Source organism: Fistularia commersonii, chromosome 9 (genome assembly GCF_037954325.1).
Source record: "Fistularia commersonii isolate RoL2024-O1a breed Wild chromosome 9, RoL_Fcom_v1.0, whole genome shotgun sequence".
Classification (NCBI taxonomy): Eukaryota; Metazoa; Chordata; class Actinopteri; order Syngnathiformes; family Fistulariidae; genus Fistularia; species Fistularia commersonii.
In genome coordinates, this window is record NC_141292.1 from 18,523,473 (window position 1) to 18,539,253 (window position 15,781).

The 15,781-nt window shown below is 48.0% G+C and overlaps 2 protein-coding genes across 4 annotated transcripts in view; both read left to right on the forward strand.

Moving 5' to 3' along the window:
* The window catches only part of ano1a (anoctamin 1, calcium activated chloride channel a), a 33,987-nt gene extending 32,251 nt beyond the window's left edge, over nucleotides 1–1,736 (forward strand). Inside the window, exon 25 of the mRNA XM_086152975.1 lies at nucleotides 183–1,736. Coding sequence (XP_086009101.1) covers nucleotides 183–425 — 243 coding nt within the window. The 3' untranslated portion in view covers nucleotides 426–1,736. The remainder of the gene's footprint in view (nucleotides 1–182) is intronic.
* A 7,732-nt stretch (nucleotides 1,737–9,468) lies between these two features.
* shcbp1 (SHC SH2-domain binding protein 1) lies at nucleotides 9,469–15,759 on the forward strand. Of its 3 annotated transcripts, none has more exons than XM_086152976.1 (13): nucleotides 9,469–9,692; nucleotides 10,149–10,361; nucleotides 11,299–11,414; nucleotides 11,486–11,694; nucleotides 11,775–11,870; nucleotides 11,947–12,177; nucleotides 12,637–12,814; nucleotides 13,082–13,202; nucleotides 13,286–13,417; nucleotides 13,496–13,614; nucleotides 14,908–14,994; nucleotides 15,091–15,223; nucleotides 15,297–15,759. In XM_086152976.1, exons 1-13 carry the CDS (start codon nucleotides 9,515–9,517, stop codon nucleotides 15,584–15,586), a joined length of 2,103 nt encoding a protein of 700 aa, XP_086009102.1. In that variant the 5' UTR covers nucleotides 9,469–9,514; the 3' UTR covers nucleotides 15,587–15,759. The 3 variants fall into 3 exon arrangements, with proteins under 3 accessions (XP_086009102.1, XP_086009103.1, XP_086009104.1); XM_086152977.1 differs by having other exon boundaries at nucleotides 10,161–10,361; XM_086152978.1 differs by having other exon boundaries at nucleotides 15,091–15,389.
* The last annotated feature ends 22 nt before the right edge of the window (nucleotides 15,760–15,781 follow it).

The following is a 15,781-nucleotide window of genomic DNA, read 5'->3' on the forward strand; positions in this document are numbered from 1 at the left end:
TGAGTGGGTGAATGGAACCAATGGGAAGGTTTTAAGGTGCTGGGTAAAAGGAGACCTTCTTCCTTCAAGGAAAAACAACCTGGTCCCACTACAGTACATTGGCACCACAGTGCATTGTACAGACATTGGCGCCGCCCGTTAGCATGCTGCTAACCTAGCTTGCTGTTATGTGTCTGCCACAGAACGTGGTGATGCTGATGAGCGACTTCGTGGACTGGCTGATCCCCGACATCCCCAAAGACATCAGCCTGCAGATGCACAAGGAGAAGATCCTGATGGTTGAGCTCTTCATGAAAGAGGAGCAGGGCAAGCGGCTCGCCCTGCGGGACAACCACAACCAGGATGCCTGCTTCACGCCTTCATCTAACTCTGACAGCCCCCTCCAGCCCCGCTCGCGTCCTGTTTCGCATGCCAACTGCTACTAGATGCTCTGACTGCTTTCCACTGGCCAGAAAAGCTCCTGCTACTGGATCGGGGATCCAAGAACCCATTCTTGTGGACATGAAAGACCTTGCAGAAGTTGTCCAAAGAAAAGGTGTCCTCAAACCTTCTGCATCAGCTCATAGACTTCAACCAGACCAACCTGAAAAGGAACAAGCCATCAAGTTGCTCCTTCAAAGAGCTACCAGACAGAAACTCAAATGTCCACATGGAACCACTGTATCCTGAAGGACACGATCCGTCCAGAGAACCTCCTCTCCTGAACCCTCAGGCTTTTTATAAAGGGATTTATAGGTTTACTTATTTTTAGCATCTTAGCCTGTCCGTTGGTCTATCTGCCTGTCTGACCTGGGGGGGACATGGGTGAGTTCCATCTCTTCCATTCAAGCACAAGTCATCATTGACCTCCATAAAGGATGAAAATGATGGTCCATGAAGGTCTGAGGGCCAGGATGAACAATATCGTGGATGAAACCTCGGGACAGGCCAAGTGTGTGTGTGTGTGTCTGTGTATTTTATGAGTGCAGCTGTTTTAAACTCTTAAAAGCCATAAATGCCATCATGTGATAAAATTCAGTTTTATTATTTGAAGGACCTCCTCCTCAGCTGGAGAACATCCCAAAGTAGAGTTCCTCCTCCTCAGCAAAAGGACCTCTTGAGAATCTTCATAGTCTTCAGATGGAAATCCTCCACTTTGGTCAGAGGGGGGTTTCAGGAGGAAAAGTGAAGAGTCACCTGTGTGTTGAGGGCTTCATCAGCCCACAGGAGAAGGTTCTCCTGGTTCTCTGCCACTCTCCAATCTGATTTGTCCACTGATGTTCCCACAAAGCAATGACAGAGCCATCAAGCCCAGAAGGCTGCACTGGGTCTACACTAACTTGCTAACATGCTAACCTGCAAATATGCTAACATGCCTTACCTACATATTCATCTGATATGATCCATATCATGTTTTATTGAAGCACAAAGACTGAACAATGTGCCACAGCCATGTTCTGAGAAAAACCTGGAAGACAGAATGTAGTGTCTCAGTTTAGACTGTTGAGACCTCCAGCTATGCCGGTTGGTTGGAGGTCAAAGGTCGTGTGTTGTTAACATCAATCTCCTTCCTGGAACTGACTTATGCTCCAGAAGAGCTGAAACCCTGCGCTGTTTCCCAGGTTCCTGCTGATATCCGTCTGTGTTTGGTTCTCTTCTCCACCCACAAGCTGCTGGGGAACATCGATGTCCGTCAAAGCACATTTACCCACATGTGTTCTGATGTCAAGACAATAAATAGTTGCAAGTGAAGCGTCCTCTCTGGTGAGTGAGTGAATGTGTGGTAGGGTGGAGCCCATCGTCACAGCAACCGGTCACCTGCTAGAACCGGACCAAATCAGGCAGATTTTCCTTTCTGACGTTTCAGTCCATGCACATCTTTAGAAAAATACCAGTTTTTCACTTCCTTCATTCTTCATGGAGGTCATGGGACAGTCTTACACAGACATGGGACAGTCATACACAGAATGAATGGGTGAGTTTCAGTCACTCTCTTACATGTCATTAGACACCCCCAACCATTCAACCTCCCATCTACATTTCTGGACAATGTAGGGTCTCCAAATGTAGCACCTCCATGCTTTTAGATTGGGAGGGAACCCCACACAGACACTTGGAGAACATGGCAACTCCACACAGGAAGGCCCCTGTGAGAATCCAACCAGGGACCTCCTTGCTTAAAGGATGAGGCTACAAGTCCTTCACCTCAAGCCGCCTGGTTGTCATCATGTTTAGAAGTCCTCCATCTTACCTGCTTTGTTGCCTGAACCTTCTGTGTTCATTTCCTCGAACAAGATCACGACAATAAGTTCTTCTTGGACTTCTTCCAGGCTCTGTGGACAAGGATGACCACAGCTACTGAAATCAGGTGGTATGCTCTTGCTTCCGGGGAGGGGGGGCGCTACTGAACGAAGTAGTGACAACAAGCTAGCTGAAAAGGCTACTGTACATGGCTATCAGCCTAGGGTGTCCCACCACCACCACACACACACACACACACACACACACACACACACACACACACACACAGAAGGGGGACTGTGATTTCACAAATGGAAAGCTCACTGTGTGTGTGGTGTCACTGCCTACTAGTTTCTCTGAAGCTAACTGACTTGAAACTGCTCCCGGAGAAGACACATGCAAAAGACAAACACCTTAACTAGGATGTTCAGACGGAGGCAGGAGAAGGTGTGTAGCCCTGATGGAGCAAGAATTGAAGTTGGTGACCTTTACTTTGAAAACAGGAAGTCCCTCCTTCTCCGCCATGAGTGTCTCACATGACTTCGACAGTATCGTGTGTCCTTTCACTTACAGACGATAAAGAACAAAGACCCTGTCCAGGATGATGTGAGCAGGGAGATGGGAAGGTGAGACAACACACCTGGAGGTCTTTGATGATTCCTCTTCTTCTTCTTTCAGCTTTACCCTTCAGGTGTCTCCACAGCAGATCCACCTCTTCCATCTAGCCCCATTAGCTACATCCTGTTCTCTCACACCAACTAACTTCATGTCCTCTTTCACTGGATCCAAAAATCTTCTCTCTGGTCTTCCTCTAGACTTCCTGCCTGGCACCTTCAACCCCAACATCCTTCTACCAATATATTCACTATCCCTCCTCTGTGCATGACCGAATCATCTCAGTCTGGCTTCTCTGACTTTTCCCCAAAACATCTAACATGTGCTGTCCCTCTGAAGGACTCATTCCTGGTCCTATCCATCTTGGTCATTCCCAAGGAGAACCTTAACATCTTCATTTCTTCATGCTGATATTCTTCTGTCACACAAAGCCCCTGACACTTTTCTCAAGCAATTCCAACCTGCTTGAACATGTTTCTTCAGCTTGACATCTTGGATGATTCACATAAAGTAAAAAAGATGTCTTTCTCCACCAACGTGTCATCCTTCATGTCCAGGACCGAAGGCTCGTATGAGGACTACAGCTTGCCCTCTTTGTTCCCTGGACTGTTCCGATACACCAAGGTCTGCTTGAGAACCCTTCCAGGATCTGTACACAATGTTCTCCAGCAGCCTATCTAAACATGGATATGTTTCATCTGCAGAAGAAACATGGACTCGTACAGACATCCAGCGATCCAAGAAGAGGTAAAGACTCATGCAGCTACTTTCAGATGGTCAGAAGTTTCGGAGTCCAGCATAGACCTCCGAGGTCCCCCCCAAGACCAGAACCAGGTGTTGATCCAGTTCCCCACTGAGTCTAAGTGGGTCTCTAGCAGCAGGCCTGGATCCCGCGAGTCTGATTCATCTCAAGAACTGCACAAGGTTTTGATTCAGTCTTTCAAAAAGTCTGACTCTTCCTGCGGAGGAATGCCTGGACCGGCTCAGACCGGATACTTGCCAGCAGTCCACTCATTGCCAACACAGGACCAGGATCCCATGCAGTCCTTAGGGAAGTCTGGTGCTCTTTCAGGCACCAGGCCTAGATTGTCTGAGTTGGGCTGATCTCTAGAGCTGGACCGGACATTATTTGAGGTGTTTCTGTCCTCCAGCAAGTGCCCCAACACCCAAAAGACCTTCCAGATGTTCAAATGTGAGGCAGAGACAAGGAAGGATGAAATCAAGTCTTTGATTGTGGAACAGTTCTATAGGTGCTAAAGTTTACAGATGAAGTCCACTTTATTGTGATAGAACTTCAGACCATCCATACATTATCTACCCCTTATCTTAAAGTCAGGCTTAGCTGGTTGCTCGCGCGGCCACATAGGGAAAAACAGGCATTCACACATCTGTGCAACTTTCCCAATGAACCTTGATTTGGACTGTGGCTAACCCTGAGGAAACCCATGCAGACAACATGCACACAGAAAAGTCCCCTGTCAGAATCAAACCAGGGTCCTTCATGCTGTAAAGTAGAGGCGCTAAGAACTGCGCTACTGTGCCGCACAGAGCCTCAAACCATGTTTCAATAATAGATTGACCATCGAACACTAATCTGATCACCAGAAAACCAGGAGATTTCTAGCGCTATCAGACTCTGAAGTGGGTTGTTAAGCAGATGTTCATGGTGCCCCCTCTTGATGGATCTTTTGTGTCTCCTGTCCGCAGAGTCTCCTGACTCTAAGAGATTTTGTGAAAGATGTCAGTTGCTGGAAGAGCTTCTGGATTTCAGGGTGCCAGGCTGGAGTGACAAGGTACCACTATGCCCCCCAACACACACACACTTTGGGAGTTTTCTACAAAGCCGAGTATCACCCGTGACATTTCTGCTCCTTCTCCTGGCAGCACGTTCATGACCATCAAGGAGTCTCACACCAGCAGCGACTCAAGAGAAGGACGGTACCTGCAGTCATGGAGACTGTTTTCATCCAGGCACCAAAGTTCAGGGATGACGAGCAGAATGTCACTCACAGTCTGGATGTTTGTTCAATGCTCATCCCGCTATTGGGTCACCACAGGGTGCGTTTGGGTTCCTTTAGAACAGTCCTTGTAAATGCCATTCCACCATGACTGATGGGTTTGGAAGTGTGTTAGAGGCAAGGCTACCTGATAGTTGACTGGGTTCATTCAGTGCAAGACATCATCAGTTAGGCCAAAAATGGAGGTAATGTAAGGTAAGGTAATGGCCAAAAATGTACACAATTATATTGCCATTATGTTCATGCTGTGATAGAAAAGAAACAATACATACACACACACACACACACAAACATGTATATATATTCTGTAAATGTAGATCATTTTGACTTGGTCATTTTAAGAGTAGCTTGCAAGCCAAAAAAGTACGGGCACCCTAACCCAACCCGTAAACTATAACTATACCCCTTACCTCCTAACCCCTAATCCTCAACCTGTTAACCCCCTGCGGCCCATCAGGAGGCTGTGAAATCTGGAATCATTGTCTGTTTACGTCAAATATACACAAAAAGCAGATATTCGGTGGAGTTGGATTCAGAGATGAAGGAGATCCCATAGTTTTGCATTTTTTTTACAGCAATCCTGGAAACCAGAGTTCCTCTAACTGGTACGCTTGTTTTCAAGATGGGGTTCCCTCACAGCTCCATCCCTCTAGGCATCCTGACTCATGTCCAGATGCTTGTCTTGTTCATGTGACTCATCCCCCCTAGAGCTGAAGCCCAAAGTTGTAAAATCAAAAGTCAGAGAAACTCTGGGTTCCCTCTGAACCAGACATGTAGTGAGTTACATTTGTTCTTCTGCCAGTCTTGTCCTTCTAGTTTGTCCTCTTCATCTACCACACATTGAAGGTCCATCCCTCATGAAACAAATCAGCTGGAGGACCACCGCTGTAGACCTTCATGGCTGAGGTTGTACGCTTCACTCTGGTTCCACAGCTGGCAAATACCAGTATCTAAGATGGAGGATGAAATCCCAGTCTTGTTGTGACATTGCAACTTTCAGTGATCATCCAAGTCCATACTTTGGTTCTTCATTGCTAAAAGCACAAGAAACCAATCTTTTAGAGCCAACAAAGACACCAGGACGGTAATTGACAGGTGGCTCTGTGGAGGAGATGCTGGACTACTACCTCAAGTTGACGCTGGGCTCAAGAGTCAAAGTCAACTTTATTGTCAATACCGCCATATGCTGATATAGACAGGATTGTCTTGCTCTGAGATCCAAAGTGCCATTAAAGAATTACAAATATGTAAACGACAAGGTTGAGACAAAGTCCAAAAAATTCAGGTGCAGGTGTTTAAAGTGAAGGCAGTCACTTGGACGAAAAGTGCAAGTGACAAGGTCCAACAGGCTGCTAGGAAGTTAAGCTTCCTGGCAGCCTGGTGGATGAAAATGTCCTGGAGTCTGGTAGTCCTGGCCTGGAGACTCCGCAGTCTCCTCCCTGATGACAACAGACTGAACTAGCTGAGATGAGTGGGATGTCACCTACCAGTGGTGGGCCGTCAGGGCCTGCAAGGCCTTCTCTGCTGGTCAAAAAAAATATGTAGATCACAAATGTTAATTAAAATTTGTCCATAAATACTTAGTAAATAATTCCAAACGGTCTGTTCACTTCCTTTCATAGCTTTTCTCCTGGTTGTACCGCTTCCAGACATGCATTTTCATCCTAAAGCATTTAACCAATCACATTTCAACCATAATATGTTGCCAGGCGGGGTCAAAGTCAAAGGAGTCTGTGGGGGGGGGGGGCTGCACAATCGGTTCTGCAAGCCCTTTACGCAAAAAATAAGTGTTCATGACGCTATTGCTTTAACCAATCAGATTTTGAGTCGGCGACATCACAGCCTTCTAGCAGGCTTCAGTAATGTCAGATATTCACACCCTCTGATGACATAGTCACAGAGTGGACAAGCGTATTAGGGAGGAGAAGCGTACTAGTGAGCTGTGAACAGAAATGTAGTTGTGTTTTTTTGATATCGTTTTTTTCAACCCACAATGGCTGCAGGAGGAGAAACGGATGTAGTTACCAATATATTGTTACAGCGATCTTCGTTTTGAAGTAAAGCTGGACATAGTAAAGAAAGGTCGGGCAACTCCTAAGCTAGCGAACTTGTCACAACCAGGAAAATGATTTGTCCGACGTTTTCAAACCACAATCTACGACCGGTACCCCTGGCTCACAGGGTCCGAGGTACACTGCAAATTGTATTGCTGGGAGTGCTTGGAGCCGAAGCGCACGGAAAATATGTACGACAGAATAATAGAACTCTATTTGAGGAAAGAAAGGAGGATGGATTCTGTCTACAAATGATCAGAATTTTGGTGTGTAAAATGCTGCTAGTTCCCTGAATAATACTGCAAGTTTATAAGGTCATTATTTGGGTTTTTTATGTGTCACAGCTGTTTGGTAGAAAGGCATTTATTGTGGCTACTGTCCGTTTTTGTGGCTCCCGCCACGGGACCGGACTTTTGTTGTCCCCGTGTGTTCACGAACTGATCAAGCAAGAATGGTTTACTCAAGGTCAGGAAATACACTAACGAGACATCCCGGGCCAGAGATATCCCAAGCTAGAATGAATGTCACCCCGAGAGGATCATTCTCCCTCTCTGGACACCCGCTGAGACGCGTCCAGCGGATGTTCTGCCCCGGAGCCGAGGAGGCGCGGTCATTTTATACCATCGCCTCAACGGTCGTGTTTATTTCCTAATAAGGACTTGTTTTACACACTCTTGGAATTGTGGCACTTTGGGTGCCGGGATGCGCCCCGGACAAAGCCGCGGGGTGCGCGATCGATTACGCGTAGAGTGTCAGTGGAGGAGTACGGAGTTGGGCGTCCCTATGTCGTCACGTGATGCGCTCCGGCGAGCGAATTTTAATACTACACGGGTTATCTATCTGCGATGCACCTCTCTTTGTACGGCATTTCTGCATAGTAAGATGTTTTTTTTTTCTAGCCATAAACTAATTATTGGGGGGTGGATTGATTCGGAGCACCACTGAAGGCCTAGGTGTAAAATGCACGGCCCGCCACTGTCACCTACAATACGAAGGGGCTTGCGGGTGAGGTGGGTGCTATAGATGACCTGGAGGGAGGGGAGAGGGGCACCAAATATCTTCTCAAATATCAAATATCTTCTCTCGGCCGACACGGAAAACTTCCTCATCTTCCTCAGAAGGTACAGCTGCTGTTGAGCCCTCTTAACTGTCTGCTTGATTTTGAAGGAACCAGTTGAGGTCCTCACTGATGTGGACATCCAGGTATTTAAACTGCTCATCCCCCCAATTTCAAGACCGTCTTCGGATGAACAGTTGCTGATGAGGGCTCCTCTTCTCCCTAATGGTACTACCATCTCCTTGGTCTTGTCTATGTTGAGGGTGAGGCTGTTTTCCATCTCCATTCTGCAGGACGTTTTGTCCCCGCCAATGATGTGTCTCATCACCACTGTGTCATCTTCAGGATGAAGATGTTCTCATGGGAGTTGACACAATTGTAGGTAAGCAATGTAGAGGACAGGGCTGAGGACACCTCCCTGATGATTCTGGTTGAAGTCCTATTACCTATTACTATCCTGACGGACTGGGGTCTACCAGTCAGGAGGTGGGATGCAGACCAAGGGTGTGTTTATGGGGGATGACCGTGTTGAAGGCAACACTTTCCACAAGCTTTCCTGATGTAGGAGTCTTTGTCTTCTAGGTTGAACACGTTCTCACTCCCAATGCATCAACAGCCTAACAAATGCTGAAGGATCCCTTAATGTCACATACTGATGCATTAGAACTCCTTTCTTGTCATTTTTCAATGAACCTGGAGCGTCGTGGCTACATCAACCTCTGTATATCGAAACCCAACCTAAATAAAAGTGGAGTTTGCATTTCCCACATCTTCCCACCAGAGTAGATGGATACGTGTGGACAGCACAGTAGTGTCAATTGTGACCTCCTTTCTGGATCCCATTGCTTTCACTGGAAGGTCTTGCTATTTGAACCCATCAAAGTTATCCCACGGCAGAACTTCGGGAGAACTTTGCCGCAGTGCTCACCTCTGGTTCCAGAACAAAAGAACCTTAATGTTCTGCATGTTGAGTTGATCATGACGTCCTGCATCTCCTCCAAGATGTGAGTGAGTGAAGATCACCTGGTCATGTGATTTTCACTCATCTGGGGAAAAAAACTCAGTTTACTCATTTATTTTTATTTTCCATATTTATTAAACAACTTTCTTGACAGGGGACTGCGCTTACTTCATTTGCTCATTATTAAAAGAAACATCATGGAGATCTTGAAGAAGAGAAGACCATTCAGTCCTGAACGCGGGATTACAAGATATTTAAAGACAGTCCTGAACGAGGGGTGAGGAGATAAATAGACAGTCATTCCTGAACGATGGATGGGATAATAAATAAAAGGAGGTGAAGAAGGCAGCCCCTCCTCAGAGCAACGTAGTACCCTGAGCCCAGCACCAGAGGTAGCTCGCTCGGCCTCCTGGTCGCTGGCGTACGAGCGTAAAAGAAGTAGCCGGCTGCTGATTGGCTGGTTCCCGCTCGTGCTCTTGATTTGATTGGCTGCTGTGCGGCGGCCGGGGAACTTTGAAAGTGTCTGACGGGCAGCAACTTGGAGTCTCCGAGCGAACCTGCCGGTTCAGCGGGCCATCGAGTTGTGGTCATGGAGCGCGAAGAGCCAGGAGTCCGCGCCGGAGGTCCGGCGGAGAAAACCGCCGATGACATGGCGGACTTCGTCGTGTCCGACGCGGGCTCTTTCGTTAAAGTCGACCTGGACGGAGAGAACAGCAACCGATGCCGCCCCCCCAAAACGGAACCGGCCGCGCTCGTTGTCACTCAAGGTTTGTTCGGCTGCGTTCGGTGTCGGCTTGACGGTGTATGCTAGGATAGCTTTTGCGTTAGCATTCACCCTCTTCTTCCCGGAAAAGTACCGGTCTAGTTCGTGGAGTCATTTTCTTTGCCACCTCGAACGGTAACCGTACTGTTTAAAACTCAGTTGAGTCGACCGACTGACAATAACTGGCTGAAAGCAATCGATTAGACTCGAGGGCGTCGACCGGAACAGACGAAAGCAGGACCTTCCTGAACGGTTGGGGGGGGGGTTACATTTTTTAAACAAAGCGGTAAAGTGTAAAGTCTTCAATCTTCGTCCTGATTCTGATATATATCGATCTAAATCTTCTTCTGTTCAGGTACTGATAAGCCTTTATAAGTTTGTTCTTCGATAGATTTTGACCAAGTGAGTAAATGGACCATGGACCAGCGAATGCTGTGAAATTCAGCTCGGCTCCTTACAGCTCTGTTTCCAGATGATGAAGGGAATGAGGATGAAGATGAAGATGACGATGAGGACGACAGCGGGACTGACCATTACAGCAGTGACCAGCCGGGGACGCGGCTGCAGAGGCGGGAACGACCCAGCGGCAACGAGCTTGGGCTGCCTGACACCTTCCAGACCGGACATCTCCTCTTCTACGAGAGGTTCAAGGCCTATCAGGACTACATACTGGGTAACACACACATACATGTACAGGTCAGCTGTCTGTCTCAGCAGACAACAGACATGCATGTCTGCTGTCCTGGCATCCTCAGTGGGCAACAGACACCATCATGTCAGTTCTCCCGCCGTCTTCATTGGCCAACAGCTATGTAGGTCAGTTGTCCTGTCATTTTCATTGAACAACAGACATGTATGTCCATTGTCCTGCAGTGGACAACATTGAGACACAGCACTTGTCTGCTTCCTGCTGGCATTGCGCCGTGTTTGACCCCACCAGCCAATGAGATTTTCCTGTCCCCTCAGAGCAGCTTCTCTATTGCATGTTGTCTGTAGATGTAGGAACAGACTGGTGACCTTCAGAAGAAGAGTGATTCCAGTACTGGGCGGAGTGAGATGTGCTACTTTCCCTAAGCTGCAGGCTCCTCTTTGCTCCTGGAGGAGTGCTGAGGTTGAACATTTCTGAGGAGCGGAGTCAGGTGTAGATGTCCTGGAAAGAGAACCTTGTCCAGAGCTTTAAGTCGGGTGCTTTCAGAACCTTCTAGAATTGGTGGAGCAGGAGCTGTTGACAGGGTCATGGGTCACTGAGGAACTGAATTTTGTGGAGACTGGAACACAGAGTCTGTCACCAAGTATTTGGAGCTACATGGACACAGACTAGTCAGGACCTGAGCTTCGGACCCAAACCACAGAGCCTTGAATAGGAGCAATCTTTAAAGTTCACTTGCTGTCTTTGTTCAATGTTCAAAGTGACCAGAAGCAGATTCCAGGGACACCAGTTGCTTTTCTTAAGATCTCCTTGATTTCATCTTGGAGAATAAACTGTCCAACCAGACAGGAACCTGTCTGAATAGTTTCTCCTCTATGGTTTCTTCTCTATAAAAGATGATCATGAAGCGTGATGCCTTGATTCACTGTTTCTGTGCATGTGACACTTTCTCTCCATGTAGGGGATTGCAAACCCTCCGAAGTTAAGGCTTTCACCGCAGACTACCTCAAGAAAGTGGTGGAGCCATGTGATTGGCTGGCCCTGTGGTCCACTGACATCTTTGATGTTCTGGTAGAGGTGAGACACCTGGCGTCTGTCCCTCATTGTCAGTCAGAGCAGATGGTTCTAAGGAACGTGTTGTGCTGCAGGTGTGTGACGTGGACTTTGGGGACCTGAAGGCAATTGTGAAGCTGGTCCTACCCTTGCAGTGTCAGCTACGGTGCTGCGAACTGACAGAGGAGGCCATGAAAGCTCTGCTAGAGGCCACACAGCACAAAGTTCCCCTGCAGGAACTCCACGTGGCCTTCGATGAGTCGGGGGACTTTGATCAGACTGCTCTGGCCATTGAGCACCTCAGGTGGGACAGGACCACATCAGACCAGACCTGGATCTCAGTTTGAAGACCCCAATGATCTGATGACATTTTCGCTCCTGCAGGTTCTTTTACCAGCATGTTTGGAGACAGTGGGATGAGGAGGACGAGGATGACGACTTTGACTACTTTGTCCGCTGTGTAGAACCTCGTCTCAGGCTGTGAGTTCTCTGTCTGGTGATCTGAGCATCATGTGCGAGTGCAACTACTGACCTCCATCTACCCTCCTCCTCCCAGATACTATGATATCCTGGAAGACCGTGTCCCGGCAGGGCTGGTGGCAGAGTATCAGTCCCTTCTCCAGAACTGTGCCAACTGCTTCCAGCAGTTTTCGGTGCTTCGCAGCAGCCTCAGCAGCGACTCGGACTTGGAGCTGGACAACGTATCCATGGTGGAGGGCCTGAAGCTCTTCGACCAGCTGGAGACATACAAACGCAAGCTGCACATCATTGAGAACCCCCTTCTGCGGTACGACTGCTGCCAGTCCAGACTGAATTCAGCACCAGAAGGTCTGGCTCTGGGAGTGGTGTAACTGCTGGCCTACACAAAGTGTTCCCAGACCTGGCCATTAGATGTTTGACGAAGCTCCATTTGTGTTAATTCAACTTTTGCTAAAGTGACAATGTTAGTAAGCAAGCAGCCTCTGGTGCCTCCCAGGATCGAAAAATCCTCTTCTGAAGTCACTCGCCATCTAGCCCAGGGATGTTCATGGTTTTGTATGTTATATAAAGCAATCAGAATCAGAAACTTTATTTCTTGCCGAGGGGAAATTAGAGACGAAGGGAAAGGGAACCGGGCGGAACTCCTGGTCCATCTCTGTAATGGGAGGGTTGTTTCTCACCTCTGTTGTTCACTCCTTCAAGCTTCTGTTCCAGTCTTCAGGTGGCTCCTGTTCCAAGACATCATGTCTTTGTCATTTTCATCCAGGTATGTCTTGGGCTACAAGGGAAACACCCATAGGCAGAGTGTTCAGAGCCGTGGGCCCAGAGCTTCGGGGGTCATGGTGTTCCATGTGGTGACGACCTCCTGCTCCCCACTTCAGCTGCACTCCCTCCTCAATGACCGGTTGCTCCCTCAGACCTCCACTGAAGAAACTGAAGTCCAGGTGTGTTGATGATGATGAGCTAAAGCTCAGATGATTTGGATATGTTCCCTGGTGAGGGCCATTCCAGGGGTAATGGGTCAGGACATGCTGACCCCTCTCGGGTTCCATTCGGGCTCTCCATGTAGAGTAGAAGCCAGTGTCACTCTCAGACCCGATGAGATTTCATCCCTCAGGAAAACCATGGATGGACACCGTGAGACCTTGAGCCAACTGTAACGTAATCGTTTCGCCCTCTTTTAGCAGACTCTTAATGACCTGCATGTCCAGTTCCACAGAGACCCTGTGTCAGCAGTGGACTCTTGCCACGAGGGAGACACCGTCATTGTTCTTCCAGGGGTCTACAGGATCAGCAGCTGTATCTTTCTGGCAGACTCAATCACCATAGAAGGTAAAGACATTGGATTCCTCAGTGAAGATTCTACTGTTGTCCCAAAATCCAACAGAGATTTCTACTTCCTTGGTTCTTTACAGGCTTTGGGCTTCCTGATGAGATTGTAGTTGAGAAGGAGGGCAAGGGAGACTCATTTGTGGACTCGACGGGCTCCAACGTGAAAATGTCCAACATCAAGTTCATCCAGCATGATGCTATTGAGGGCATCCTGTGTGAGTCTGGCTCTTCATTCTGGTCAGGCAGTGGACGTGACCTTCACCAGTCACCTGTGGTGTTCCCTGTGTCCTCAGGTGTGCGGCAGGGGAACCTCAGCATGGAGAACTGTGTGCTGCAGTGTGAGACCACTGGGGTGATTGTGCGAACATCGGCCCACCTCACCATGAACTTGTGTGACCTCTACGGCTCTAAGGTCAGTATAGATGCTGAAGATCAGCAAGAATAGGACTTGATTGACCCCTCCCATACTCTCTTGGTTCTGATCATCGTGTTCACTTTAGTAATGACACCAGCTGTAAGACTACATCCATGCTATCACTTCCTGGCTACACTTAAGGGGGCACCTGCTCATAGACCCTCAATTGTAGAACCAAGAACCAAGATTGTAGCAAACCAAGTACTGTCCATTGCTCGGGGGAGCTGCAGACCGTGAATGGTGGCCCTGGAAACACAGTATGGTGCACACACGCGTTCCTTCCACTGAAGCTCTGGAGTGACTGCTGATAAGATACCTGCTGCTTCATGTGCTGAATAGTCGTCTTGTTCTTTTCTACATCACTTGGAAATGACAGCCCCGCAGATATTAACACCATTCAACATACCACATTTAGCTTCTAGATAGAAAGGAAGCGTCCATCTTCTTGAGCTGTTAGAGGTCTCCTTCTGTGGGATGGGGCAGTGGCCCCCATCCCTGGGTCGCGGATTGGTACCATTCCGTGGATCAATTGGTACCGGGCCACCCAAGAAATAATTAATATTTCCGTCTGATTTATTATCTGAGTCTGGACAATCTTTGTTTTGAACAATTACCGGAATCTCTCTGTTACATCTGAGTCAATTGAGTGCCAAAAATGCAACCCACAAAATAGCACAATTAGTGAAAAACAGACATCAGACGGAAAGTTTGTTTTCGAAGGGAGAGGGTCTTGTGAAGAGACAGAAGAAGAGCCTACTACTTCCAAGGAAAAGAAAGATTTTAACAGACAATCCAGGAGTTATAAATGTGGATTTATCGTAACAAGTGATTCCCACAGACCAAGCCGCTCTGCATAATATGCGGCAATGAAGCCTTCATTATACTTATTTTATGATGTTGACGCAATGTCACAATGTTGGCGCAACTAATAAAGTTGCATACGAGTACACAGTGGACTCACATTTATTATTATAGTCGCAATATAAACAATCTATGTGTACCCCCCCCCCCCCAAGAGGTTTCATTAAGACAGCAATGACTGCATCTGCTGCGGTCAGAATCCCCTTCCATTATCAGGGAGACATCTCATTAACACTCAAAGTCTAATATAGGTTTCCAGCTGGATGGCGAAAAAAAACTCTTCAGAAGTTCTCCAGGGTGAAGGGGCCCTTGTGATGGAGATTGGCAGAAGGGTCTCCTGTCATTGATACAGTTCACTGGTCCATCAGTGTCTCCTAAACTCCAGCCAAAGGTGATTGACGGGTGCTTCTTCACCGCTTGTGTCCACAGGGTGCTGGTGTGGAGATCTACCCCGGCAGCATCTGCAAGCTTGTTGGGAATGGCATCCATCACTGCAAGGACGGGATCCTCATCAAGGTTCTCCCGTGGTTCCTCGCCTGTATAGATGTTTTAAGTATATGTTCGTTTCAAACGTGGTGGAAGAAGTTTATATTTCTGGGGGTGTATGTGTAGGACTTTGCTGATGAGCAAGACGTGAGGCCGTCTATCACCCTGGAGAACAATGTCATCCACAACAACGAGGGCTATGGGGTGATCCTGGTCAAACTGGGCAGCAACCCTGATGCTACAGCTGACAGGAACCCAGGTGTGTCATGGTTCCTCAGCAGGAGAGCCTAGTGTGTGTGAGGTAATTTAGACAATGTTTTCTGTCTTCTCAGACCATGTGAAGGACGAGGCCCCACCTCCAACAGCAGAATGTCAGGACACCGCGATCGCCCCGTCTCCTCACATCCCAGAAGTCCCTCTCCCGAGGGCACTGGAGAGCAGCGGCGGCGATGACAGCACCCCCAACCGGAAGTGGCAGTTCTGCAGGCAGCTGAGCAGGAACAAGGAGGCCACCTGCACAAAAACCGTTCAGGACCTCACAGACCACCAGGTCTTTGAGTCCATTCAGGGGAACCAGTTCAGACGTAATGGGGGCGGAGACTATGGCACCATCTTCTACTGAAGCAAGCACACACACACACAAAATGGTTTTATATTTATTCCTCGGATGTCATGTCTTTTAATATTTTAATCTTCATGGAGTTTTATCAGAAGCCTACAGTGGTCGTTAAAGGTCGGACCATGGTGGACACTGAGCGTCTGGGCTCCTTCATGCTGGTGTTCCATGAATTTCCTTTCTTCAATTAAGTGTTTCTGG